The sequence below is a fragment of the Acipenser ruthenus genome, chromosome 27 (genome assembly GCF_902713425.1).
Source record: "Acipenser ruthenus chromosome 27, fAciRut3.2 maternal haplotype, whole genome shotgun sequence".
Taxonomy (NCBI): Eukaryota; Metazoa; Chordata; class Actinopteri; order Acipenseriformes; family Acipenseridae; genus Acipenser; species Acipenser ruthenus.
Genome location: NC_081215.1, coordinates 19,090,418 through 19,118,142, shown reverse-complemented (window position 1 = coordinate 19,118,142; position 27,725 = coordinate 19,090,418). Strand labels below are relative to the sequence as shown.

General features: G+C 38.8%; 1 protein-coding gene across 3 annotated transcripts; it reads right to left on the bottom strand.

The window, feature by feature from the left end:
* Window positions 1-46: 46 nt before the first annotated feature.
* LOC117432204 (deformed epidermal autoregulatory factor 1 homolog) lies at window positions 47-26,640 on the bottom strand. 3 transcript variants are annotated; one of them, XM_034053774.3, is made up of 13 exons: window positions 26,233-26,640; window positions 25,188-25,285; window positions 23,616-23,745; window positions 23,127-23,273; window positions 22,684-22,823; window positions 22,364-22,429; window positions 20,945-20,995; window positions 20,428-20,560; window positions 15,490-15,618; window positions 10,471-10,715; window positions 6,583-6,651; window positions 3,083-3,172; window positions 47-480 (listed from the first exon to the last, which is right to left on the bottom strand). In XM_034053774.3, exons 1-13 carry the CDS (start codon window positions 26,429-26,431, stop codon window positions 361-363), a joined length of 1,617 nt encoding a protein of 538 aa, XP_033909665.3. In that variant the 5' UTR covers window positions 26,432-26,640; the 3' UTR covers window positions 47-360. The 3 variants fall into 3 exon arrangements, with proteins under 3 accessions (XP_033909665.3, XP_033909667.2, XP_033909666.3); XM_034053776.3 differs by lacking the exon at window positions 3,083-3,172; XM_034053775.3 differs by lacking the exon at window positions 20,945-20,995.
* Between the last annotated feature and the right edge of the window lie 1,085 nt (window positions 26,641-27,725).

The window sequence follows — 27,725 nt, the reverse complement described above, 5'->3', positions numbered from 1 at the left end:
AGTTATTTTTGACCAAAAAGTAAAAAAAAACACAAATGAACACCAGTTGCAAACTTATCTTAAACACTTTATGCTTTTTAAAGATTTCAACAGGTTCAATTATTTTTTAAATGTTGTCAAAATTAAACACAAAATACATACAATGCTCCAAATAATATTAAAACAAAAAAAAAAGAAAATACAAAAGTTTAAAAAAAAACTAATAAATAAATTTAAAAAAGCACATAAAACATAATGTGCAATAAATCCAGAGAGAGAAAAAGCCTCCGATGCATGCTGAGCAGTGGAGCAGGGAGCTCCACAATGTTTGAAATCAGGCAGTCCCCATTTCTTTTGTTCAAGGGCTCAACAAGTTGCCTTTTAGACTTTGACTTTCTCAATGTCCATTTCTGCTAAGTGAACCTCTTCTCCCTGGACAGCCACTGTTGTTGTTGCTGTTGTTGTATGCTGGCAGCAAATATGCTGGTGATCCTTCCAGTCCTATTGGCAACGAAAAGGAGACATCATTTCAGAAAGGAGACGTCTACAAGTAATTGAATGCACTATTTATTAGATGCTGCCATACTGTCACGTGGCATGGATACATTACTGCATTATGACCCAGTGAATAAGCACAGTTGCTGCCTCTCATAAATTATTTTACACGCCAATCACAGCATTTCTATGCAACAGAAACATTGTATAGAGGTGCTGCATCACGATATTGTAGACTCTGAATAAATGTCACTGCAGCAGAGTAAAAGTACTGTGAAACAGCATCTGAATTATACTAGACTAGTCAGAAGGCTATTGTGTGTGAAAACTGTATTACATCTGGCAATACACAGAACAGAGACAGCACTGTAAAACCCACTAGAATTACAGACACTGATAAATAAAGGAATGAACAAAGGTTGAAAATGTAAAAAGAAGTTTGGATTTTGAGGGTACTTATATAAAAAAAAAAACCTAGATTAGTAGAATCTCAGAAAAGAACAACCTTGTTTATTACGTTTATTTATTTAAAAAAAAAAGTTTAAAGGTTATGTGTACTGAAACTGCTTGGTGTTGCCAACGACCCAAGAGTCAGATAATGAGACTATTGTGCTGGAATTTCATATGTAAGAAAACACAGATACTACATCAAACTCACTGAAGCAATGTTTAAGATATGGAGTATTCAAAGCAATTCATTTTGGGTGTGTATGTACAGAACAGTATTGTGCAGATTGGGCTGTAGTTAATATTGCTTTACAAATGTGGTATTTAGGTGTTCACATAATTATTAGAATAATTGAATTTATTACAATATATAGACCTTTTATTATTATTATTATTATTATTATTATTCATTTCTTAGCAGACGCCCTTATCCAGGGTGACTTACAATTGTTACAAGATATCACATTATTTCACATTATACAGTTATCACATTATTTTTACATACAATTGCCCCTTTATACAGTTGGGTTTTTACTGGAGCAATCTAGGTAAAGTACCTTGCTCAAGGGTACAACAGCAGTGTCCCCCACTGGGGATTGAACCCACAACCCTCCGGTCAAGAGTCCAGTGCCCTAACCACTACTCCACACTTTTCTCGACATTGCTCTCTGAAAACAACACCAGATTTATATTACATAATTTCTTTAGCTACTTGTTTTGAGGTCACAGATCATGTTTGTTATGCAGAGTGAATGATTTACCAGGAATTCATTTAACATACAATCACACTATACTTCCAGGAATAATATGAAACAAATACACAGCCAACATTACACTAGAATAATATTACGATAGAACAAAGGCATTCGGTAAATATTTATCTAATTTATTCTTTAATTTAGATGATGAGATGAAAATATTCCTAAATATGCAGTTTTCTTTCTCGTATTATTTATGGAAAAGTCTTTGCATGTTCTGTTAATTAGTTGTTTTGAGTTTCTTTTCCTTTGATCATCAGGCATGAAGTACCAGTTGCTGATCTTCAGCGTCTGTTCTAGTGGAGGTGTTGGCATGAGATAGCGATCAACAGACTATGCATCTCTCTCTCAGCATGAGGGCTCTTATTTATTTATTTTTCTATTAGTTAAAATATATAGAGGTGTACAAATACAAGTATTTTTGCTAAATAAAGCTGTATGATGTACAAGGCTGTCTTTGAGAAGCAATTAAGAATCAAAAGCCAATACCCACATGTGGCAGGATCGGGGGATGTGCATGTGTTTATTTTTGTAAATGGTTTGAGAGCCAGGCGAAAGGTAGTTAAAGACATCATCCACACAGTCTGTATGCAATGATTGCATACTGAAACCTCACAAAGGCTGCAATTTATTCACCCATTATGTGGACTAACACAGGCCAAAATCACCCATGATTGTTTCCCCAGCTACATATCCTGGCTTTTCCCTGTAATTAACCAATATCAGCGAATCTGCATTCGGAATGTAAAACTTGCCACTTTTAGAAAAAAATCATTTAAATTCATATGGTCACCTTAAAGATATATATTTTTTATTATATATAAACGAGAGGAAACCTGATTGAGGTTTACAAATGCATGAAATAAGAACAGGTAATTTCAGTCGAAAGCGAAATACGATAAGTACCACTTATCCGTATCAAACAAAAAATATATAACAAAAGTGAAACATCATTTTGGAAAGAAAATCTGTTCCCTAGTTTCAGACAGCACAGGGTAAAAAATACCTTTCAATAGAAAATCAAAACCCAGGCTCCTTTTTTCTGTTGAAATTGAGGTTATTCATGGTGACCCCATCATAACACAAATCCTACTGCATGATACCAAACAGAGTTCAACCTTGTTCTTCCGAACAGTGCTACAGTACAGGGCCAACTTGGGCACAACGTTCCATTTCAGTACAGCAACAGAACCAAGCTGCACTACAATGTGTCACTCTACACACAGTACAAGTGTGTCATCCGGAATAGAAATACTTTATACACTCGTCACGCTTCAGAGTTCAACTAAATCCTTTAATTTAAATAAAACATAATTTGTGGATATTCTGTTGCCTTGTGTATGGCGATCACAAGCCCCAAAAAACGAGGCGAGTTAACAAGCAGAAGTAGAATCTGTAATTACCTTGCGCTGGCAAAAAGTTGAGCAGTAATTGACCTTGTGGCAGCCGGTACACTCGTTCATTGCTTCTCGACCACAGTTAACACACATTTGCTGCAGGAACAATTAGCAGAAAGAACACCATTTGTTAAAAACAGCAGCGGGGAGACCACAGGTTAGAGCTATACTTCCTGTATTAGTCTCGGAGGACCTGGAGTTTAACTGCAATTACAGTTACACTTCATTATTTCATGATTCAATAATTCATTTAATCCTGTTAATTTAAGGTTTGGCTGTGTTGACAGTAAATTGTACCTGGACTATCCTTTACTGCGTAAGAACCCTTCACTAATTCACTGCCCTTAATATTTCACTTTTTTTAGGTGCAAGGAAATATGGTACTTTTCTAGATAGCATCTACCTTGCAAAAGGTTTATTAACCCACCTACAGTAGCTGGATGAACGACCATGCACCTATACTGGATTGCCACCCTCCTAACAGTATCCAAGCTATACAAGTATACAAGCTATCCAACACCCATTAGGTTACTATCGGAAAATCGTGCAATTAGGCAGATGGGTTTATACGTCGTGTGACAGGATGGCTGGGCGGTGACGTCAGACACAGAAGCAGGAACTAAAAACACTGACGATTTCAAACAAAAAGACGCGGCGCGCTGTTTTATTTTTAAATAACAAAAATAAATAAAAGGTTTAAACAAAAAGAAACTCCTGCTCACAGAGCGAAATAAAAAGGTTAAACAAAACAAAATCACGAACACAAAAACAACACAGGTCAGGCTGGGCTGTAGCCTTCACTGATCCTCTATTTAATTTTTCCTTTCAGTTTCGTTTTCTCTCTCCGCTCCTCTCATACACCCAGCGCGAGGCCAGAGAGCTGCAGGCTTTATGCAGGTGACCATCTCCCGATTAGCAACAAAATTAATCACTTAATTCGGGAGATGGCCACCTTCTGCACGGGTTTATTAATTACTGTATGGATGGGGCTTCCCATCCACGGTACTTAATACAAACAAATGCGGCTACGCCGTCATTTAAACAAAACAATAACAAAACATACGGCGCTCGCCGTCATTTACACAACAATATACAAATAAATAATACACCAAAAGACACGGCTTTCGCTGTCATTTAAATACAATAAAATAAATCATAACAAATACAACAAAACAAATACAAAATACTGAAGGACGGCACCTCGCTCGTCCTCTATAATAAAACAAACAAATACAAAGTAACACAGGGGCGGAGGGGGAGACCCCGTTCTAAAAATTAATACATACATAATTAATACAGGGCTTTCTTCCGCCCTGCTACACGTGGGTATACATTGTTATCTGTGGAAATGTATACAGCCATGCTCTTATCTCAGCACAGTAAGTTGTGAGAGTGAAACTGATAAAATACCATATTAAAGCCGGGTGGGTGTATTTCTAATATAGTCTCATTTTTTTTCTTTCTCTTCAACACGTTTCAAAAACAGTTCCGAACACAAGAGACTGCAGATCGCAAATCATTTCATTAAGAAACCAAAATGAAATCAACATGTACGCATTGTTCCTTTGATTTAATATTATGTGCCAAAACAAGACATTTACCACCCCCACCCCAGGTGTCTTGCTCAAGAGAATCTGTTCTCATACACAAACCCTGGAACAAACAACCTGCTAAGAAACTAGCCAGACACTGCACATGACCCTCACGTGCAGCACATTAGGAGCAATTCTCCTGTCAATTAGGAACAAATGAATGACAGCAGTGTGGGAGTTCACTGTTTTGAAGCCAGACAATATTTGTTAAAGATGCAGTGCCCCTCACTCTTGTATTGTATTCAATAGTGTTTGAGACACTTGTGCTGCGACCTTGAACAGTAGCAATGACAAGACATTGATAAAGACACTGAAACACTTGTTAAAGATTTTTTTCTAATCAGTACTCCTAGCTACAAACCTGGATAGTCAGTTAAATGTGATCTATTTGGATTATTTCTAGTGTTGTACTCAGCATTCATACCACCTAAAATGCTGGCAAGGTTAAACCCCCTTTAAACGCTGTGTTGATGAACCCAGAATTCTATAGTACAATTGTTTATGTCTATGAACAGTATTTGACTTGTGTGCAATTGCCATTGACATACATCCCCCATCACAAATACAAAATAAGAGATATCAGTAAGATGAACAAATGAAATAGACCACCACCTACATCCACTGTATGTAGTTGCAACAATGCAAGTTTGACATACAGGCACCTCCATATACCCCCAAATGCTGATGCACTCAATCATGTGCTACAGAATGCCCTTACCAAGTTTCATCCCAATTGCACAAGCATGTATGGCTGCCTGCTCTATACCCCCTGTCTCAGGAATATGCATCTCTGGTGGGGGATCATGTGTTTTTATGCACTTACATGCTCACTGCAATGCAGAAGTTCAATGCTGAGGAGATGACAGCGCTTCTAGTTACATCAGCCCTGTATCTTCATTTCCTGTACTCTATCTTCACATCTCCTTGAGCAGACACTGCTATCATGGATGGCAATTTAATGTATTCTTGCTACAGTCAAAGATAACAGCTACTATTTTTCCTGCATCACCCGACAATAAAGAAAAAGCAATCCCACAGCTAACTATTCTCTTAACACAGTATCTATTAGGGACAACATTTATCCACCATTAATGCCTCATGAGCAAATCACAGTTAGAATGACTCCTTATGGAGAATTTCTACAACCAAGAAGGTATACCTCCATAACTTCAAGAACACTGACTTACTTAAGGCATGACTTACTCAATTGAAGCAAGTTAAAAAAAAATAAATGAAACTATAAATCACATTTTCTGCAATTACACCTGAATTACATTTTCCTTTTACTGCTTCATTTATTTCCATAGAGCATGAATTAAAAAGAACAGGCATTTTCAACACAAGTTAATAAGGGAAAGTGGAAAATCCAAGCCATTATTACCATAAAGTTGTGTAAGGTTTTGCAACTGGTCAGTTTTTTTGCTATGTGACCTTCCCACATTTCATTCTAGTACTGCTGTATTAAGTACGGCATTCTTTGTGCACCGAATATCATATACAGCTATTGCCAAAAGTTTGGCATCACCCAGAATTTTACAATTGAGATATAATTAAATTAATAAATAAATAAATAAATAAATAAACATAATTTACATATTTTATTTAACATCATGTAATCAAACAAACTACAAAATGATATCGCAAAAGTCTACTGGAAGCCATAATAGTAGCACAATATTTCATGTTAGATTTTGAAATGTCACATTTTTAAGTTAAGTATATGGAAAAATACAAAGCGGTACGTAATTTAACATGTTAACCTAACATTATTCAGCAGGTTTCATTCGACTTCATGAAGCAAAATGAGTTAATTCTATAGGGGGATGGAAAACCTTTGGCCACAGCTGTAGATTGAACACATAGAGAGACCTTTGTCTTCACATATTTTTTTATAAGAGCTTGCTGCCTACTTGCCTTAATAATGATTTCCGTTTTCCCATCTGCATCTTCTGTGTGTTGAAATGAGATTTGATTCTGGTAGGGCTGCAATGAGAAGAGCCAGGTAAAGGAAGGAGTTAATGGACAAATCCACACATCTTAAGCACTTATAGAAATCAAAACAGTAGAAACCAATTAGATGGCAATGGCTATTTTTAAAAAAGTAGTAAAGTGGGTTTATCTGCTATTTGAACCAATTTTAAAATGAAATCCAATTTAGAGCTTACAGCTCACTCAGATCCAGGCTTAAACATCTGGTGTCAAGCCCTGCTTTTCCTGTAAACCTGCATCATTAAAAGGAGCACTGAATCATGCAGTGTAATCCTTCTGAATGGGATAAGCTAACTCTCAATGAAAGCAGCTAGGCTATATTTTCTTTCCATTTCCCTATTAGCTATCTGGTAAAAAGCCATCTTGATTTTAGTAATCAATAACAACAACTAAAACTTCAGTTTGTATTGGGCCTTGTATACCATGGAACTCCACAGCAGAACTTTACAAAACAATTCAAAACGCAATAATCATGAAAATAACATTATTCAAAAGTAAGCAAATCATTGTCAGCATTTTAAAAAAAGGCGATCACCGGGTTTCTAACAGACTGGTCCCATCAGGTTGACAAAAAATAGCAACACATTCCATCTGTAGCACACATTTCTCTTGAAATGGAATCCCTTTACATGCAATATATAAAAGCTGTATCTCCCTGTTGCCAGTGTCCCTACACTATCGACAATTATACGGAGGGTGTTTCTATGATGAAGGCACCATTCAAATAGTTGGTCTACATGTAGGTTTTACCAAAGAATGTGATTGAGTGTTTATGAAGTCTTGTATTGCTATATATATGTAAGAATAGCCTGACCAGAGGTCAAGTGCTGAACTCTTGAAATACCTCCTTCTATCCTCACAAAGGGAATGGTAAAGCCAAGCTCAGCTACAGCAAAGTGAATGGCCCTTCTCACTAAATCCTGATCTTGCAATTTAAGATTAAAGCCGGAACTGCAACATGAAAGTAACAAAAAAAGAGGAGTGTCTAAAATCATAAACACTTCCAAAGTATGAAGTTCCAGTAAATTTCATAAAAAATAATCCTGCTGCTTAAATCACCTTCACAAACAGCCACCTTAAAATAAAACATAATTAATAGATATTTAATAGGGCTTGACCACATTGTTTGCTGCTCCATTATCAAAACAAATGAATAGAAATACAGGGTTGCACCATTGGGGTGCATAGCTGTCAGTTGATGGCCTCTGAGACAATTTAAAGTGGCCAGACACAGTAGAAGGCTCTATTATAATCTGCCCTCACTTTCCAAAACCAGCACAGGACAGCTTGCCAGAATGACATGCCTACAGGTGGGTTCCTATTAAGCACAGAAAAAGGCCTCTCCTGTGTAATAGGAGATAGGGGCACTTAGCACCAAATAGCACAGATGCTTGATAAGCCCAATTGCCACCTTTGGAACCAGTATTTAAAGGGAAAAAAATCTCTAGGACACAACTTTTTAAAATGTGTTTGATTCGCGGAATATTGCACTCTGCCCAATTAATCATTGAGAAACCTCCCATTCATCACTGCACAAGTGGTCTCCAGATGTCCTTAATCAAAGAAGCCATCTCAATACAGATCCCAGCTAAAAATATATGAAATCCCAAGAGTTGTTCCCCCCAATTCCTTTTTACCAACTATATTAAACAGAAAATCACCACATTGTTCTAGTTTCCTCTCCTAACTGTGACTTAGTTAATGTGTGGCTTTTAGAAAATGTGATTAATGTGAAGTAAAAGCATTAATTTATATTTTATATTGTATATAGCAATTTTCCAAAGGACTAAAACAGGGTAATGATTTAAACCAGATACAGTAGACTAACATTTTGCAGTGCAAAATAAATACGGAAGACTGCATAACGCATGTTTTTTTGTCATGGATCAGGCAATACAATTTAATGGAAATGGAGAATTCTAAATATTAAGGAAAGGGATCCATTATTGTATCATCCATTAATGCATCTTACATGAACAGTATTGTAAATTTGGAGAGCTATCAAAGTCACATCTGAATCTTTCCACTCCGCTTATGCAGAGGTATGGAATAACTGATGAGGGCATCAGCCTAAACATTCATCTTCATAACTTATTATAGTTTTATAGCGGAGTACCAAATGCACCCCAAGAGCACTTCATAAATTGGTCTTCATAAGTACAATGAAGCAGGACCATTTTTTTTTTTAAATCTTCTGTTTAAACATCTTTGCAACAGCATCAGGTTAGTAGTAAACCTGATGGTACCAGACTAAAAAGGATTACACGCTCTCTAATATCCCATATCCCAAGTGACACTGCAGCCAGTGACTGCACTCTTACACCAACAGAGCGGAACAGAATCATTAGATTGTATGAATATGCAGATGGCTTGCAGTGCTAAATTCAACATGCTTCATCCAATAGCTAATTTCCCTTTATTATTATTATTTTTTAAGCAGTATGATATTTGTAATGTGTATATAACATCTTTGACGTTAAGTCATAATGCTACTATTCAAAAAAACATATTTAATTACATTAATGCTAACATTGTATATTGTATTTGTTTTCTTTCATAACTTGAAATACTCAATCTTAAATTTGTATAATCTTGTATTGTGGTAAAATATGTTTAATTTACTGGCTAGTTATGTTTAGTTCTGTAACTATATTAAATATTCCCGCAGCAGCCATGCTTTTAAAAAATATATATATTTTTTAAATTTCATCTACTGAATCACAGATTTGCCTTGAAGTGAAAGAGGGAAGAACAAATGATCATACTTCATTGTATTATAATCTAGTGTACTTTTAACACAGCCTTTATTGTATATATAAAAAATAAAAAAGCAAGACAGACAACAGCTGCTTCAGTAAAGAGCACTGTTATTAAGTACTGCAGACATTTCAGGTACCTACAGTCTTCACATAGACTGACATTGAGTGAGCAAGTACATCTCCCTTGTACTTCTATTGAGATCAGCACTGAAGCATGCTGCTTTGTGGGGAAGCCCTGCCATATGCCTCATTGAGCTCGGTCTGCTCTTTTGGGGGTAGGAAATGTGTTTCATCCTTAGGGTTTCCCATCTTTCCTTAAGCAAACTTGTGTTTGATGGAATCAGACATGCAAAATGAACAGAGTTATAAAAACAGTAAGCGTCAGCACAGAGCAGAGCGAACACCAGGTCACAGTTCAGGAAGTACGGTACAGAGTTGCCATTTTATATTGCTGCACTTAAGTGTTAGGTAATGGAAGATTTTTTTTTTTTTTTTTTTTTTGCTTTCTCAGTTAAAATGACCATCGCTGTCAGTAAAACTGCTTCTTAAGTGGCTGGCAATCTAGGGCTGACTGCAGTGCTGTCAGCTTACACAAGCGCAGCATTGATCACTAACAACAAACTAATGGACTAAAAATACCATACATTATTTATACCATCAGTAATGGACAGTTATCCCAAACTGATCCACCATCAATTGTGGTATTCAAACCCTGGGTTCTAAAAGATTAATTCTCTAAAATATTGTAAAAGGGTGCATATCCATTACCTGTTTTTTTTAAACCTTGAACCACTAACTGTGTAATATTCAAGAGGGGCATTCAAATGTTGTTGGTTACCATTTTTAAAATATGCATCAAGTAAAAAAAAAAAAAAAAAAGAAAAAAACATAATATCAATTTTGGGCATAAATTTGTATAAATGCTTAATCTCGGAGGATACATTAGTTATGCTGTCCTCTGGTCTGCCTCGGTTTAATGAATGGGAGGTATAAGGACTGCATTCTCCTGGAAGCAAGATTTGTATTTGCATGCCTCCCTAATTCATTTTCTTACATCTTTCCTTTCTGAATCGCACTTGGCCTGCATGAGAGCAGCCTCCCGGGACGCCAGGCTGGATTGCTTGGCTTGTTCAATGAGAGTCTTGAGCTGCTGGGCCGTGTTGATCAGGGTGTTGGCCATCTCTTCCAGATACAGCCAGTTTCTCTGCTCAGTCACTTCCAGCCCATTCACTAAGCTGGGTGACACTACCTTGGTTGGAATAGAAGGATTCACTGCCAGAGCCGGAAGAGATGTCAGCACTGAAATAAAACAAAATAACACAGTAAGATCTCATTAAAGAAACAATTTTCCAAAACCTTATTTAAAAAAAAAAATAAAATAAAATACTTTAAGTTTTACCAAAGATGCCCATTTTTTTTTTTAAATAAATCATTGAATTTACATAAAATGTCTGTCTTTAAAAAAAAAATGGTTTAATCTTTATATAATATAAAAACTAAAAATAAACATGCTGTCCCCCTTTATCAGTGTCCTTAATTGTTAAAAACAGCACCTTAAAACATTTGATACTGTCGCAGGACAGCGACCCCCTCCCTCCTTCGTCTTCAAGGTCACCTGTCCCCCTGCTCTTTTGGAGCGTGTCTCAGAAATATGCTGACCTCTGGGACAATTCTGCCCACTTTCTCCGCTCTCAGACAGCTGTGCCCTGTCACAGCACTTCATGTCTCATTAAATATGTAAACAAATACCAGCACTTCAATTCGATGGGAGGGACCTGAAGCAGCTCAAATGCGATACACCTGGAGCACGACTGGAAAGCAATTAGAGGAATTGCAAAAAATCAACACCTGGTAACTCAGCTGCAGTGATATTACTGGCTTCCATACTTGCTTATTTTCAAAACCTGCTTTTATTTTATAATGTTTCGCCAGGAAAGCCATTTTGAGATGGAACTTCATGGTTTTAAGAAGTTCCAGGAGGAGGAATAGAAGGTAATGTAGAGGCACACAGTCAATCATATCATAAAATGTTACCTTCAACTGGTAAGGAATAAATTATCCCAACCCCAACATGGGGTCTGTTTGCAGAACTATAGAACTGAATATATTATATTAAGCCCTGAGCAATGCTTAAGTATTGTTGCCACAAATATACGCCAAACTAATCTGCCTTCTTTTGTCTCTGTGCTGAAATACCAGGGACTCACGATTCACGTGGCTTGCTGTTCCTTCAAAGGTATTTTACACAAATAACCTACATGGTATATGTCATTAATCTTGGAATCAGGCAGGATCAGGTAATGCAGTATAGTGTGCTCATGTCAGTTCTCTTCAATTGACACTGATAAAACTGCAGTGGGCAGATTAACATTTAAACAGTGCAGCAGTAAAGAGAGGCTCATAATGCAAGCTAGTCTGCCTCCCTACTTTTGTTTATTCGCTTTAAAATGGACTGTGGGAGATGACAATCTGTCGCTGGGGATATTAATCTCCAGGGGTGGACAAAAAGGGACCAGCAAAATGTTAAAAGGTTTCGCCCAGCACAAAGGCCACTGCAGCAATGAAAACCACTCTGTAACCTCTGCTAATGCTCTCTGTGAATGGATATCATTACAATTATACATCAATAAAAATACTGAACTTGCTCGTTGTGTCGTGTGATGTTGTCTCTTACAACCATTTTTAGACAATAAGTTTTCTGGCCATTGACACCGACTAATTATAGTAAAATGTTGATCTGTTTATTTCCCATATCTACATACTGCACTATTTTTGAAGAGGGGCAATAAACTATTCAGAAAACTAAAAAAATAGGCAAAACGGGCAACAAATGTCCCATCCCACAACAATTTACCTTCTAGTTTATATTAGAACTTTCAAGATTGCTACCTTCCAGAGCAGACTTCAAAGCCCTAAAAACATTTCTACATCATGGTATTTAAAAATAAAACTCTGCAATATAATATCTTATGCATTGAAAGAGTGCCATTAATAGCAAGCAACACAAAGAGTAAATAGCACTATTAAACACTATCAGTGCTCTTCTTCGAATCTTGTTCAATAATTCTAATATTATCGGCTACTATTTTGTCCTTCTCATGCCCTCTAAAAAGTTATATGCCAAGTTTTATATAGATAGATAGACAAATCTATCTATAGATCTATCTATCTAAAGTGTTAGAACTTAATTACAAACCTGCAAACAAAATTCGCAGATAGAAATTGCTGAGAAAACCATGTGGATTGAGCCCTGCTGACTCTGTGACTCAATTAAAAAGGTGTTCATTTCTCATTTAAAATGTGAAAAATGAAGTGGCAAAATTAAGCATTGAGACAGATTACTTCAAAAGGTATATTGTGATAAGAATAATTAAGTTCCAGAGCTATCTGAGGACTGCTGCTGTGAAAATGAGAAGTTTGTGAAAGTCTTTCTTCCTTTAGAACAGAAGCAATCAGTTTGTGGAGCAATAGCTTTAAAATAATAATAATAATAATAATAATAAAATAATAATAATGTTTTAAAATAATGTTTTAAAAAGCAAAAGAGGAATACACTGGGGAAGAAAAATCAATAATGTATTACATTTAAAATGGGATGACAATCTTCTTGACAGACTACATTATTAAAATGTGTGTGAGTGTGTTATGGCATATTACACTTGGTTAAAATACAAAAACAGAAAGTATGCATCTGATCCTAAAAAGAATCCCATGGTGGCTAATTCATTTTTGGCATTCTCTTTTAATTAATACTCAGAGTTCTTTACCAGTATCTGAATTCCCAACACTCCCCAACATTCTGTTCCACCAAGATATAGATAGCTATTTTTTGCCAGACAGAATCAGGGGTTATGAGGTAATGCCGTTGTGATTTCAATTTAATTCAGTGACACAATACATACATTGACAGACTATTACTGGCTGACCACTTTGTTGTTGTCCTTGTTATGGCAGTCTTGAAATGGATTGGTGCGCCAGTGCCTGTCAATGCCAAGTTCAGGGTTTGACTTTGCTTCATTTATCAGTCACAAGTATTGAATGAAAAAAGCATGACAGGAAATCAACAGCAGCTTAATTGACCCTTCTTTCTCTGGCTTACGCATATGAATTCTGGAGAGGGTTACATCAGTCGAAGTTTTCACAAAGTTTATAAAACAGTTGTAAGGACTGCAGGTCTATGTTCATAACGTTCCTGAATGTGTTGCTTTTTCAGGAATTATTTAGCAGAAGGGGAAAGGGGGCAGTCACAACTAATTTATTTAAAAATCACTATGTGTGCTGGGTACTGCAACCAAACATCTACTGTAACATCTCCATAAACACACATATTGATAGGCATTATATAGATAGGCACATATTGATAGGCATTATATAGATAGACAAACACATTCATGAACATAGAACCAACTCACTGTTATTGATTAAAGAACTACAGCTACAGTACTGAATCTCTAGTCCCCAGAAGGGACCATTATACTGTATCACCTGATATATGAAATGCATTATTCCCACAAAGGACAAAAGTGTCTATATTTGGAAGCCAGGAGCTGAATTTAAGTGATTGATCCCAGTGTTCTTTTCTTGCAATAAATAACTTGATTTGGGGCTGGAGACTGATAGAATCTACACTGGTCTTGTATAATGAACTGGTAAATAATTCAGAATCCTTGCACAGTAAGTAAACAACCGGGATTATATTACATCCATGCAGTCAACTTTTTAAACAAGCTATTTTGGCAAGGAGGAATAATATAAATGCTATGATTGTTTTTGGACTATTCATAAACCCGTAACGCTGTTACAAGAAAATGGGCTTTACGGCTAGGAAATATGCAACACCATGAAAATGTGTGCAATTTCTATACTGTATATCAAATTGTTTTTTATTCACACATTTTAATTATTGTTGGAACTCAACATACCCACTTTTCACTTCTAATTTGCCTTTAAAACATTTTTGAAGCAGAAAGTGTAAAGGTAACGGCACATTTTCTGAGACGAATCATGCAAAGTGATATAAACCCAGCAAGACAACTTGATTGCATGAAATTATTTTACTGAGTTTTATACCATGCTATTGCACTCTGAAAATATGCTTTTGCCTTTGACTGAAAATAGAACCCAATAAGATAAAAGTCAATGCTAGAGATATTACCGATGAATGTCAGGGGATACTAATCATAAACAGCTGCATTTATTTCTGCCTAAGCCCAACTAAGGCAAAAAAGGAGGAATAATATTATATTCAGTTCTCTTTGTTTTTTGGCTTATTTCAAAATCCACGCTTACCCAACCTGTATATGAATATATTATTCTGTTTGCGATAGCCTCTGTTCCCATAATCCCTTTCACACCTTCTGTGTATTTCTGCACAAACCACACAATGAGTAAATTAAGATGACGTGCAATACTGAGCATGAAGTGAGTTTTTTACTCAAGGAAACTAGCAGTTCTCTGAAATCCAGAAATCCAGTCCCCACATACAATTACAATATACTCAATAACTTGAGTTACTGAACGTCTTTGGCAAGTTTCATCAGGACTGGGTTTCTTTAGATAGGTGTAAATAATGTCAGACAGGTAGCCCCTGAAAGGAAGTGCATGACAGGTATGATGTTTACAAATCCCATTCATTCCTGAAGGTAACACCTGACAACTGTTTAAGCACTTGACCAATAAAATCATTCTTGTTTGCTTTACTATATTTCACAAGGATTTGGCTATGGTTTTTCAAGCGCAGGTTTACAGGGACCTCTAGTGGCTGATACTCAAAAGTTACTGAGCACAAACTACACCAGTAACATTGCTATCAGTCATCTGGGCTTTTACAGTAGTAGGTTCAATAAGAATTGTTTTTGCATTTGCTTTATAAAATAATTAGTTATTTGTGAAGAGGGCCCAGAATTATTTGTTTTCAGGGTTGAGGTAAATTCCTGGTTTTCAATTCCAATTCCCTTTTAAATCAATTCCAACACATCATTGACCATAATTGCAATTAGCAGTATTCTTTTAAAATCAACAAAATACTCAAATACTAATTTTAAAAAACAAAACGAAATCTCTCTCAGCTTACCAGTTGTTCCAGTGAAAACACCCGTCTGTGCTGGACTCTCAGAAAGGATGGTAGTGGTTTCACCCGTCGACGAACGATTGAAGGTCAAGGTGCCGGAGGTAGTGATTTGCCCAGATGGTGATACTGTAACTAAGAAAAAAAAAAAAAAAACAGAAATCATTACCTGCACTGTAATTGTGCTCTGCAAAATGTTATTACAGCTTATACATCCATCACACTATTGCTAGGGTTTGTCCCCGGAATATCAATCTACAGTAAATAGAGACTCTGTTATCCAGCCCAAGGTAATTTACACTGTAATTGTATACAAAGTATGTGAGTCTAAATGTATTTTTTATAATGAATGTACAATAACCACCAGCACACCCTTAAAGATGAAGTTTCCACACTCATTCACACTTGATTACAATTCCACCATGTAAGGTTAGGCTAGTGTGGTCCGCTAATAACTAAACTAAAGTATATCAAACAAGGGAAAGAAAATCTAAATCTAAATAACCTGCTACTGTGCCACCTGGAGGTGGTTAAGAACTTCCAGACTAAATTGGAGGTTGCCCTATTTATAGTGATGCAGCTACATAGCTCTCTGGGTACAGTAGTTCCTGTTGGTCTAACAGGGCTTGTCTTTGAATAACTAATATGAAGATAGGCGAGCATTGCCAACTGGACTCCGAACAAGGCATTGCGCATTTTTGTTTTGTCAACACAGATCTGCCAACTCAAGGAACTTTCCAGAATGCCATCGATTAAGGAAATGAAAGTGCGGAATGTCGTGTAAACATTTAATCTGTAATCGAAATAGAACTGAAATCGACTTGTTAAGCGAGTCGTGGATGAACAGGAAAACCAGGACCGTTAGCGGTCCAAGACGACTGGGTTTGAGAATCCAAGCTCTCAAGCACCACCAAGGACATGGTTACACAGGTTGTGTTTTCGTTTGTCTCGGAAGGCCTTAGACTTTGATTCAAAGCAGACACTGTAATCAGAGGCATAATTCATCATAACGGAAAGCCAGCAGACCTTTTCCCTTAACTGTTCACTTCAATGTACCGTGATAACACTGGTATGTCAAAACACAAGTATGAAAATATTATACTGCCTGGCCTTCAAGCACTAAGTTCAAATTGTTGTCACGTCATGCTGTCTTCGTATCTATAGGATAAAGCGGGGTCTATTCAATTGATCCAGCCACTCTGCTGGATTCCTCCTTCTCCTTCACTCCTTCGACTTCTGTCTCTCTCCGTCCCCTCCTACCCACAAAGCTGGCCGTCAACTGGACCTCACCTTCTCCAGGGCCTGCTGCCCCTCCAACCTCTCTGTCACCCCCCTGGACCTCTCTGATCACTATTTCATCTCTTTTTCTCTGTCTCTCCCCCCTCTCCCTGCTCCTCCTACCCCCACTGTCACCTCTCGCCGTAACCTCCGCTCTCTCTCCCCCTCTGTCCTTGCCTCCACTGCTCTCTCTCACCTCCCTCCTATCGACTCCTTTTCACAACTCTCCGTAGACTCTGCTACCTCCACCCTCTTCTCCTCACTCACCTCCTCCCTCGACTCCCTCTGTCCCCTCACCTCCCGACCCGCTCGCCCCTCCCCTCCCCATCCCTGGCTCTCCTCTGTGCTCCGCTCGGCAAGAATCACACTGCGATCTGCTGAAAAGAAATGGAAGAGAACCAAACTCCCTGCTGCCCTAGACCTTTACCGCACTCTTCTCTCCTCCTTCTCCTCTACTCTCTCCTCTGCTAAATGTGCTTATTTCCAATCTGTAATCCAAGCCTCCACTAACAACCCACGTAAACTATTCTCTACCTTCTCCTCCCTCCTAAACCCTCCCCCCCCTCCTCCTCCCTCCTCTATCTCCCCTGACGACTTTGCCTCCTTCTTCTCTTCTAAAATCTCAGATATCCGCAAACTCTTTAACACCTCTCCCTCCCCCGCACCCCCTCCTGCTCCAACCCCTACACCCACTACATCCCCTACTAACTCGCCCTCCCTCTCCACCTTCTTGCCCCTCTCAGACTCTGACCTCTCCTCCCTGCTCCAGGGTCACAAACCCACCACGTGTGCCTTGGACCCCCTCCCCACTCACCTCTTTCAAACTGCTGCTCCTGCTCTACTCCCCTTCATCTCCTCCCTCCTCAACACCTCTCTACTTTCTGGCATCTTCCCCTCTGCCTTCAAAAAAGCCTCTATCACTCCCCTCCTCAAAAAACCTACCCTCGACCCCACCTCCCTCCAGAGCTACCGTCCTGTCTCCCTCCTACCCTTCCTCTCCAAAACCCTCGAGCGGACTGTACACCGCCAGCTCTCTGCTTTCCTGTCCAACCACTCTCTGCTTGACCCTCTCCAATCTGGCTTCCGCTCTGCTCACTCCACTGAAACCGCCCTTCTCTCTGTCACCAACTCACTTAAGTGTGCCCGAGCTGCCTCTCTCTCCTCTGTCCTAATTCTCCTCGACCTCTCTGCTGCCTTTGACACTGTTGATCACTCTATTCTACTATCATCTCTTGCTGACCTGGGGATCTCTGGCACTGCTCTGGCCTGGTTCTCCTCCTACCTCTCCAACCGCACTTACCAGGTAACCTGGCGTGGAGCAACCTCCACACCTCACCCTCTCTTGACTGGAGTCCCCCAAGGGTCAGTCTTGGGTCCTCTCCTGTTCTCTCTCTACACCCGCTCCCTGGGCCCCCTCATCGCATCCTATGGTTTCTCATACCATTTCTATGCTGATGATGCTCAGATTTTCCTCTCCTTCCCCACCTCTGACTCCACCATCTCCTCCCGTATCTCTACCTGTCTGTCTGCTATTTCCTCCTGGATGCACTCGCATCACCTCAAACTCAACCTCTCTAAATCTGACCTCCTTTTCTTTCCCTCCTCCTCCCCCTCCTCTGATCTCTCTATCTCTGTTCCTCTGGAATCTACCACACTCTCTCCCTCTTCCTCAGCTAAAAACCTTGGAGTCACCCTGGACCCCTGCCTCTCTTATTCCCAGCACATCTCCACTCTGGCACGCACTTGCAGATTCTTCCTGAGCAACATCCGAAGAATCCGACCCTTCCTCACCAACTATGCTACCCAGCTCCTGGTCCAGGCCCTGGTACTCTCCCGCCTAGACTACTGCAACTCCCTCCTGGCTGGCCTCCCTGCGTCCGCCACCCGTCCGCTCCAGCTCATCCAGAACTCTGCTGCTCGCCTGGTGTTCTCTCTACCTCGCTTCGCCCACGCTACTCCACTACTCCGCTCGCTCCACTGGCTCCCGATCACCGCTCGCATCCAGTTCAAGACTCTTGTACTAGCCTACAGATGCCTTGATCAGACTGCACCCAGCTACCTCCAGACCCTCATCTCTCCCTACACCCCCACTCGACCTCTCCGCTCCGCCTGCACTAGAAGACTGGCTCTACCTCCGCTACGCTCCCCTGCCTCCCGAGCCCGCTCCTTCTCCACCCTTGCTCCGCAGTGGTGGAACGACCTTCCTACAGATGTCAGGACTGCCCAGTCCCTGACCACATTCCGGCGCCTCCTTAAGACTCACCTCTTCAAACAGCACCTGTAGAACTCCTCTGTTGTATCCTGGGACACTATCACCCTTCATTTAAATATGCTTTATTTTGCTCTTATCTGCCCCCTATTTTACTGCATTTAATCCTGTACCTCAGAATATTGTAATCTCCCAAGTGTTTAATCTGTAGTATTTTGTACTTAATCATATCCTGATGTAACTATCACTACTTAATCATATCCTGATGTAACTTTCACTATTATCTGCTGTATTATTGAATTGTGGTTTGTCACACTTGAGAATTATTGTATTTCTTGTTCTTATTGTATGACTTATATTGTAACACTTGAATGTATTTGTATTTGCTTGCGATTGTAAGTCGCCCTGGATAAGGGCGTCTGCTAAGAAATAAATAATAATAATAATAATAATAATAATAACCACCATCCATTAAATCTTTAATCGTAATCATATAAATAATATTTTTATATATCATATTAAATATTTCCAAAGAGGAAGCAGGTTCTTAAAATTACAAACACAATTTCAATCTGAGCGGTATTTCATTCAATAAATCAGTGCAAAGCACCAGGCACATCTGTTAAGAGCTGAAGGGTGCCAAGCACTATTTCAAACTCCCTTGCTGTCTCCTGTGCCTTTGCCAGTGTCAGCTAACCAGTCATCTTGAGAGCAGATCACTTGCTATTATGAGCTGTCTAAGGACAGGAAATTAGGCACAAACAACCTGTGAGATACTGATGGAAATGTTGATACCGCCTGGGACAAATCTGTCCCTAAAAGTCAAATTTGTAGTGAGGTACTATAATTGAGGGCTGAAAAAATATCACATACAGTACTGTCTTTGTAAAACAAAAGTATAAGTAATAGCTACAACACTATGTACGGAGAGTAGGGTGTGTTTTTAGGGGTAATGTCATAAGTGGGTAATCTGTAGAGAAGCAACAATTAATTGTTTCATCGATTATTGATCGCCATGGCATATTCCCTGAGTCTCAATTAAACATGCATTGATTGATTGCCCTGGTGTCCTATTTAGAGCCTAATGTATATATTATATATTGATCACATGCATGTTTTCAGTTGTATTAAGGCTTTCATGAGGAGTCTATATTAATCTGCTTGTTACTTTTTAAAAACAAAGTTCTCTCAATGTATATAATATATGTAATGCTATATATAATATGCAAATGCATGTTGCTATATTTGAAGACTTTTAGGAATAATTTACACATTTGTTTTGAATAATAAAATGTTTTCAATGCATTATTGTCAATTGCTAGCTGTATAATACTTGATTAGGAAATTGGTTGCTTATGGGCACCATATGAAAATGTGATAAGTCATTTAGTAGAAATGATCCCACAAGGCTGAAATGAAACATCATGCTAGACCAGAGATCATGTCAACGTACTTACAGGTTGTCCCGCCTGTGGCAGGTAGCAGTGTGATGTTTTTGGGTGACTGAGAGCCCTTCTTCTCTGGCGTAGTGGGCTGTTCGTTATCCTTCTTGCGTCTTTTATAGGGCACGAAAAGCCTTACCGGGCCAGTCTAAGGTAAAAATATATATAGACTGGGTAAGTATGCCATTGTACTCTCTCCCTCAGAGCAATACATTGGAGCACATCCGCAGCTTCATCATGTATCAATTCATGTGACACTAAACAGTTATTTTAGTTAAATATCTGTATAGCTCTTAAAGTAAGCCTTGTAGAAGGGTCTAGATCAACCCCAATATAGATATACATTAATCCTATAGACTAAAGATGCTTTCAAAAGATTGCACTGTGTACAGCTGTGTGGGAATTTACATGCAACCTGTTGCAAGAGTCTTATCTTCAAGTGTGGGAGGGTTAAGTCATTTTGCCCCTATAAATGTTATTTTTCTTTTGTATGTTTGTCTTTTTCTTTGAAAAGCACATATAATCCAATTACCAGATGTATGTTCTCCCCTCTGACAGATGCCCCGTCCCCATTTTTGTGGCACTGAAAAAATATTAAACAAGGCAAATAAGGGGAAAAAGTGACTTGCAAATTTAAATCCACACATTAGTTTCTAAAATATGAAAATCTAAACCTCACTTAGTTGTATAAAGATGTCAGAAACCAAAAAGGATCCCTAAAACAAGCAAGCCTATTGTATACATACCTAAGCTGTTTAGTTACTAAATGTTTTCTACAAACCATGCTGGAACTCGCTTCTATACACCAGTATGATGTCGTATCAATCAATCAATCAGTCTTTATTTTATATAGCGCCTTTCATAGTGGACCACTCATAGAACGACGTTGGGAGCACAATATACGATGAAGTAGCGTTTCTATATAACATTGCTCACACAACCTGGTCGTTTTACCTGTCTATTCCACCAACACCAATTTACCTGCCATATAATTACAACAAGAGGACCACAGTCATTTCCCTCACTGAACTTTGAGAAACATGCCTGCTCTAATTTATGCTGTGCATTTAAGACACAGGCTGAGACAATTACAGCGACAGAGGGCTTCGGAAGATGTGTGCGCAGCATCTTTGACATGGCTTCTGATCAAGAAATTATAGTGAACCTGGGTGAGGAGGAGTGGGGGAGGGGTGTGATTCTGGTAGGGTCAAGCTGCTATAATCTGTCCACTTTTTTTTTTAACTTGATCCCGTGTTATGGCCCGCTAGCAGCATTTACACTATAATGTTTTCTTTTTGTTGCTGTTTCGGTAGATGCCATTACTGATTTTCCTGTCCGGTTTGTCTCCTAAAATAACCCACAACTTCCTTTAATAATTAGACTCACTAGATTTTGTTTTTTTAAATGTATTGCATGTATTCTAAAATATTTAGTTAAATATTAAATTATACTTATTGAATAACTCTTTATTAGTATGTAACACAATGCTGTGTTTATGGTGCAGTTCCAAACTTGTACATTACAAGGGAATATATAAAATTACATATACAGCACAAATTAGATAGAAAATGGGGTGTTAGGTCACTTAAACCTATATTTTCTGTCTTGTATAGGACTAATGACTATGCAAATGTGATTTCTAAGGCTTTAAAAATGCATTTCTTGTGTTGCATGGTTATTGTATTTTCAGACATGGGGGGTACAATTTGCTAGCCCACCTGTCATATTTAAAGACGACACCAGCTACGATTCGACTGGAATACAGAAACAGGTGATAACTGATTGAAATAGCATCCCAAAATCATAGAACAGCTACATTGCAATTTAAAAGACAGACATCCCTTATAAAAGTTTCCCCCGGTAAATTTGCACAGTATTTTTGCAATTTTCCCATGCTTATACTATTCATATAGTTTGTCACCATTTGAGGCATGCCTACAGTTCTACTTACCAATGACAGGTCATCACAGCAGGCTGCGCATGTACAGGAGGCAGCATGGGGGTTTAGGATGCCTTCCTGCAAAAGCAATAGAATCGTCAGTTGTCTGAACAGTAAAACATACACATTTTCTATTATAACCCATGCTAACAACCAAGTCTTTTGGCTTTGCTCTGCTGCAGATCAGAGAGACGGACCAGTCAGTGGTGGAAAACAGACTCGCCCAGTTATGCTAAATCCCTTTTGTTTGTAAAATGTTCTCCTTAAATATATACATTCAGAAAAACTGTTGCTATGCAAGCCCAGACTTCCCACTCGGCTCTCTCCCATACCTGGATCAGACACTGTACTGGTCTCCCAGCATATCGGATGCTCCTTTTCCAGTCCTTGCTACTGGCTCGCCCTGACATGCCTTCAAACTCGGTGGGGGTGTACCAGTTACAGCCATGCTTAATACATCGTCCTTTCCCACCTGCATTCAATAAAACGAAAAACATTTGTACAATACATAGGCAATGCGCCTGTGTTTATTCATCCCACTAGATGGCAGTATAATGTAAAAATAATGACCTTTCGAAAGCCAATGCTCCCTTGTGTGCTCAGGTATAAAGAAACTCCACCATATAAATACAAAATAAAATAAGCATGTCGTATGCTTTTTACAAGTTATATACAAAACAGAGATACATTCTCAAATGCAAAGGGAGTATGCTTGGAGGAACCATCCCTGTTACCAGTCAATGATCCAAAAAGAAAACAAACAAAAAAAACTTACCAGAGCCAAGTCTGTTTTTATACAGCATCCCACTGGTGTTTCTGCAGCGGATAGGCAGTTCATTATCATACACAGAAGGGTCCCAGTTGTACTTGGTTCCATCTTTGTCTGGACCAGGAGTTAATGGAGTTGACGACCTCTGTGGACCTGTAAAAATACATTTACAGGGCTATGATATGGCAAATGATCAACAGTTGAAAGAGATCCTTGCATGATCTGTGTAAGTAGAGCACTGGATCACTTATTTCTGCAGTACCAAAGCACCCCCTATAGCACTTACTGAAAAGTTTCTATGCTGCTGTAATATTGATAATGAAATTTGGAACTATACAACACTTACCTTTCCCCTGGGGCTATCACCTCAAAATAAATAAAGGTTTCTAAAGCACCAAACTCTCTATTACCCACATGCAAAAGCGCACTGGATTCCATCAATAGCTCATTCAGCAGCGCATTCATTTTTGCATGCCAAGAAACAGACTTGTATACCTGGGGTAATTGGTGTGTCATGCCCCTTTAGCCCTGTAGTGTCCACAATGCTGCCATCTGTGTGCACCACAATCAGAGTCGCCTTCTGGGTGTTCAAGCTGTCTCCGATCTGAAGGGTGGTTCTTCCAGTCTGAAAAAGGCAAAGGACCCTATATTGAACTGGTAGGCTTGTTAAGGCAGTGGGTTACATCAGAATGCCTTATCTGTTTTAGGTAGGTCATAAGAATCTCAAGAATCTCAATATTGCTGCCTTAAACCTCGGAAACTGTCTGCTGCTGCCTTCCCCCACTGTACGAAGCCTTGGTTTACTTCTGGACAGTAACCTCTCCTTTGATGCCCAAATCTCCTCTGTAGTCAAATCCTCCTTCTACCACCTCCGAAACATCTCAAAGGTCCGTCCCTACCTTTCCCTCCCAGATGCAGAGATACTCTGCCATGCATTCATCTCCTCTCAGCTCGACTACTGCAACTCTCTCTATGGTGGTCTTCCGTCACGTGCCATAAACCGATTGCAGCTGGTTCAAAATGCCACTGCTAGGATCCTTACCAGATGTAAAAAACAGGATCACATTACCCCCTGTCTTGCCCAGCTGCACTGACTACCTGTAAAGTTCAGGATTACTTTCAAAATTCTCCTGCTTGCCTACAAGGCCCTTCATCACACAGGTCCAGAGTCTCTTGTGTCCCGGCACACAAGCTGAGGTCCTCTGACTCTGGCTTGCTTGTCATACCCAAGCAAAAGTGCACCACACTCGGAGATCGCTCTTTTAGCTTCATTATGTATTATTATTTATTTTTTAACAGACGCCCTTATCCAGGGCGACGTACAATTGTTACAAGATCTCACATTATTTTTACATACAATTACATTATTTTGTACACATTATTTTTACATACAATTACCCATTTATACAGTAGGGTTTTTACTGGAGCAATCTAGGTAAAAGTACCTTGCTCAAGGGTACAGCAGCAGTGTCCCCCACCTGGGATTGAACCCACGACCCTCCGGTCAAGAGTCCAGAGCCCTAACCACTACTCCACACTGCTGCCCCGACTCTCGGGAACTCTCAAGACCCACTTGTTCTCTCTTGCTTTCAATGCTCTAGCTTATATCTGTTATTAGCTGCTGTCTAAATTGCTATCTCAGGGTTTTCACGCCATCTTACTTGTATGATTCTGCTTGACACACGCATCCACAATGTTTAAAGTTCACATCCTAGCCTTGTATTTAATGTATTATGCCTGTATTTAATGTATTTGCATTGATTTTTACTGCTTGTATTTAATGTACTATGCCCTGAATTTCACTGTATTTAATGTATTATGCATTGTTCCTCACTATCTTTTAAAGCACTTTGTGATGGTGGTCCACTATGAAAGGCGCTATATAAAATTAATATTGATTGACTGATTGATTGATAAGGAATAAATACCACTGAAGAGTTGTTTGGCACAATTGTCACTGGGCACCTATGCAGCCAAGGATAGATGAGGCTTTCAGACCAAAGTGCTAAAGTGGAGGGAAGGGGTGGGCCGTCCCAGACAAGACTGAAAAAAATAAATATTACTCACAAGGACATGTTCTGAAATGGATGCAGCATTGGCGACAGACGTTGTAAATACACTGTCTTCAGTCCCTGGCACATTTGCGACAGTCACTGTAGTCACTTCTGCACAACAAACAAGGACAACATAAAAGTGATCATTATGATAAATAACTTAGCAATTAATACAATCTTCTCAATCCATGAGCATACCATTGAGCATAAATGTCCCCATCTCAGTTTTAAATTGCTGACTCAGGAGTGCACTGTAACACAAAGCACTGAAAACTCATTGAAGAGTGTGGGGAGATGGCTTGATTAGGGCAGGGTTCCATCATTTAACACCAGTAGGCTCTCTGGTGCTAATCTTTCAAAACAGGTTTAGCACCAACTTTCAAAACGATTTGCACCCCTGAAAAAGGTCCAAAACATCTCAAGTAGATTGTTATAAAATAAAAGAATGCGATGTCAGTAAACGTGAACACACAGTATTTAAAAAGGTAAAGCACATTATTTTTTTTGAAGTCTTTCTCCGAAAAGAAAATTGTAACAGAATGCATTTTATTTGAGTTTTCTCAAATCTCATTCATAATTTGGATGTTCTGAGTCTGACCTTGGCAACTCTTATAACTGTACTTTGTCCTGTAAAGTTAATGGCAAAGCTTGATTCAACTCGCCGCACACACGCTGCAGTCGTAATGGTTACGCGTTGTTACATATAGCATAGTTAATTGAAACCAGAAAGTGCTACAAGAAAATATTTCCCAGTTTTGTACGGGAGATACAAGTGGGGGAAAAAAAAACATACAGCGCCGTTTTGGCGCACAAATACATTTCAGAATTGTTTATTTTCATGCTTAAAATTAAAATCCAAACATAGGTATTTTTCTTACAGTGACCTAAATTCAAGTCAAAATGCAATATTATTATTATTATTATTATTATTATTATTATTATTAACAACATATCTATTGTATCGAAAATGAAACAATGGGGAGTGTTTTAATTTAAAAGTGCAAATCCACTTATTTTTAACGTATTTCCCATGTTATTAGCATAGTTCAAGAACTTGCCTGCGAATGCAGTTTCGTCTGGGTTCGGCATGGACTCGGTTGCAATGTCGATGTGCTCCGGTTCCCCCATTACCGTCACCGTTGTAACTTCGGCCTCCGACTCGGTATCCGAGTCCTCCCCCTCCCCCGGCACAACAGCAGCTGAATCGGACGCCTCCTCCAAGCCGAGTCCCTTCGTTGCCGATTCAGACTCATCCATTTTTTCGTCCAGAGCCGGGATAGGCCGAACGTGTCCGAGCGAATCCGGCCGGTGTAGTCCGATCGTCCCAACACCACCAGGATGGTCGGAACCTTATCTTGCAAACCCGCTGTGTTTCTGAAAAGCTGAAGCTAAATCCAAATGATTAAGAAAAAAAAAAACCCGATCGGAAAATGGCTCTCTTTCACAACCAAAACACAGGGAGGTCACCAAGCGGAAAAAAACGGAAAAAAACGAGTGTATACGATTGGGCTCTTCCGAAGGAGGATTTAATGAGAACCGAATTCGAAGTACCTAAAATACTGTTGTGTTGCAAAAAACTAATTACAAAAAGATGTCAAATAAATACGATTTACTACTAAAAGTATTTTATACTACACTGATTTTTCTGATAACAGAACATATCATTTTATATCAATAACTATTATATTAAATACACATTTTGCAGAAATTGTCATCATTTTTTAAGTACAATTACCAAAACAATTACAGTATTTTTTAAATTAATAATGATGCATTTGACAACATATTTTTAATAGGAACAATTAATGTCAGTTATAAGGAAAAAAAGGGTTATTTTTATCATCTACATTTTTCTAATACTATTTTAATTTCTTATGAGTTCAATACCCCACAATTCTCTATCGTTGTTTCTGTAGAGATCATTCTGTGCAATGCTTTACTGTTATTTGTTCATTTTATTTTTTATTAAACATTATGTTAGTGTGTTGTCAGATACTTTTAATATCATGTTACCCTGTGCCAATGTTACATTTACTGTTAACATTTACCAAGTAAGGTGGTAAATGTTAACAGTTACCGGTAAAACTTTACCAGATTCAAACTTTTACCATAATATATACCAGTACCTACAGCTACCATCCCTATCCCACAGGAATTAAGAAATAAAAGACATTGCTGAATGTTGTACAGCCCCTATTTTTTGTTTCAGCATCCACAGTAAGAATAAAAACAGAGACAAAATCAAGATTGAAAAAGGAGTTCGTCCAGGAGATACAATTTCCCTAAAGGTCTTCACAGCCACCCTAGAAGACATTTTCAAAACACTGGATTGGGAAAATAAGGGGCTGAAGATCAATGGGGCCTACTTGAATCACCTATGATTTGCTGATGACATCTTCATATTTATAACTTGCCCAGAAAAATTACAAAACAAGGATACAAAAACTACATGAGGCTAGCATCAAAGCAGGTTTGAAAATGAACCTGAAGACTCAAGTCATGTTCAACAAATACCACTCCACAGGCAAATGAAGTCAATGGGATCAAGCTT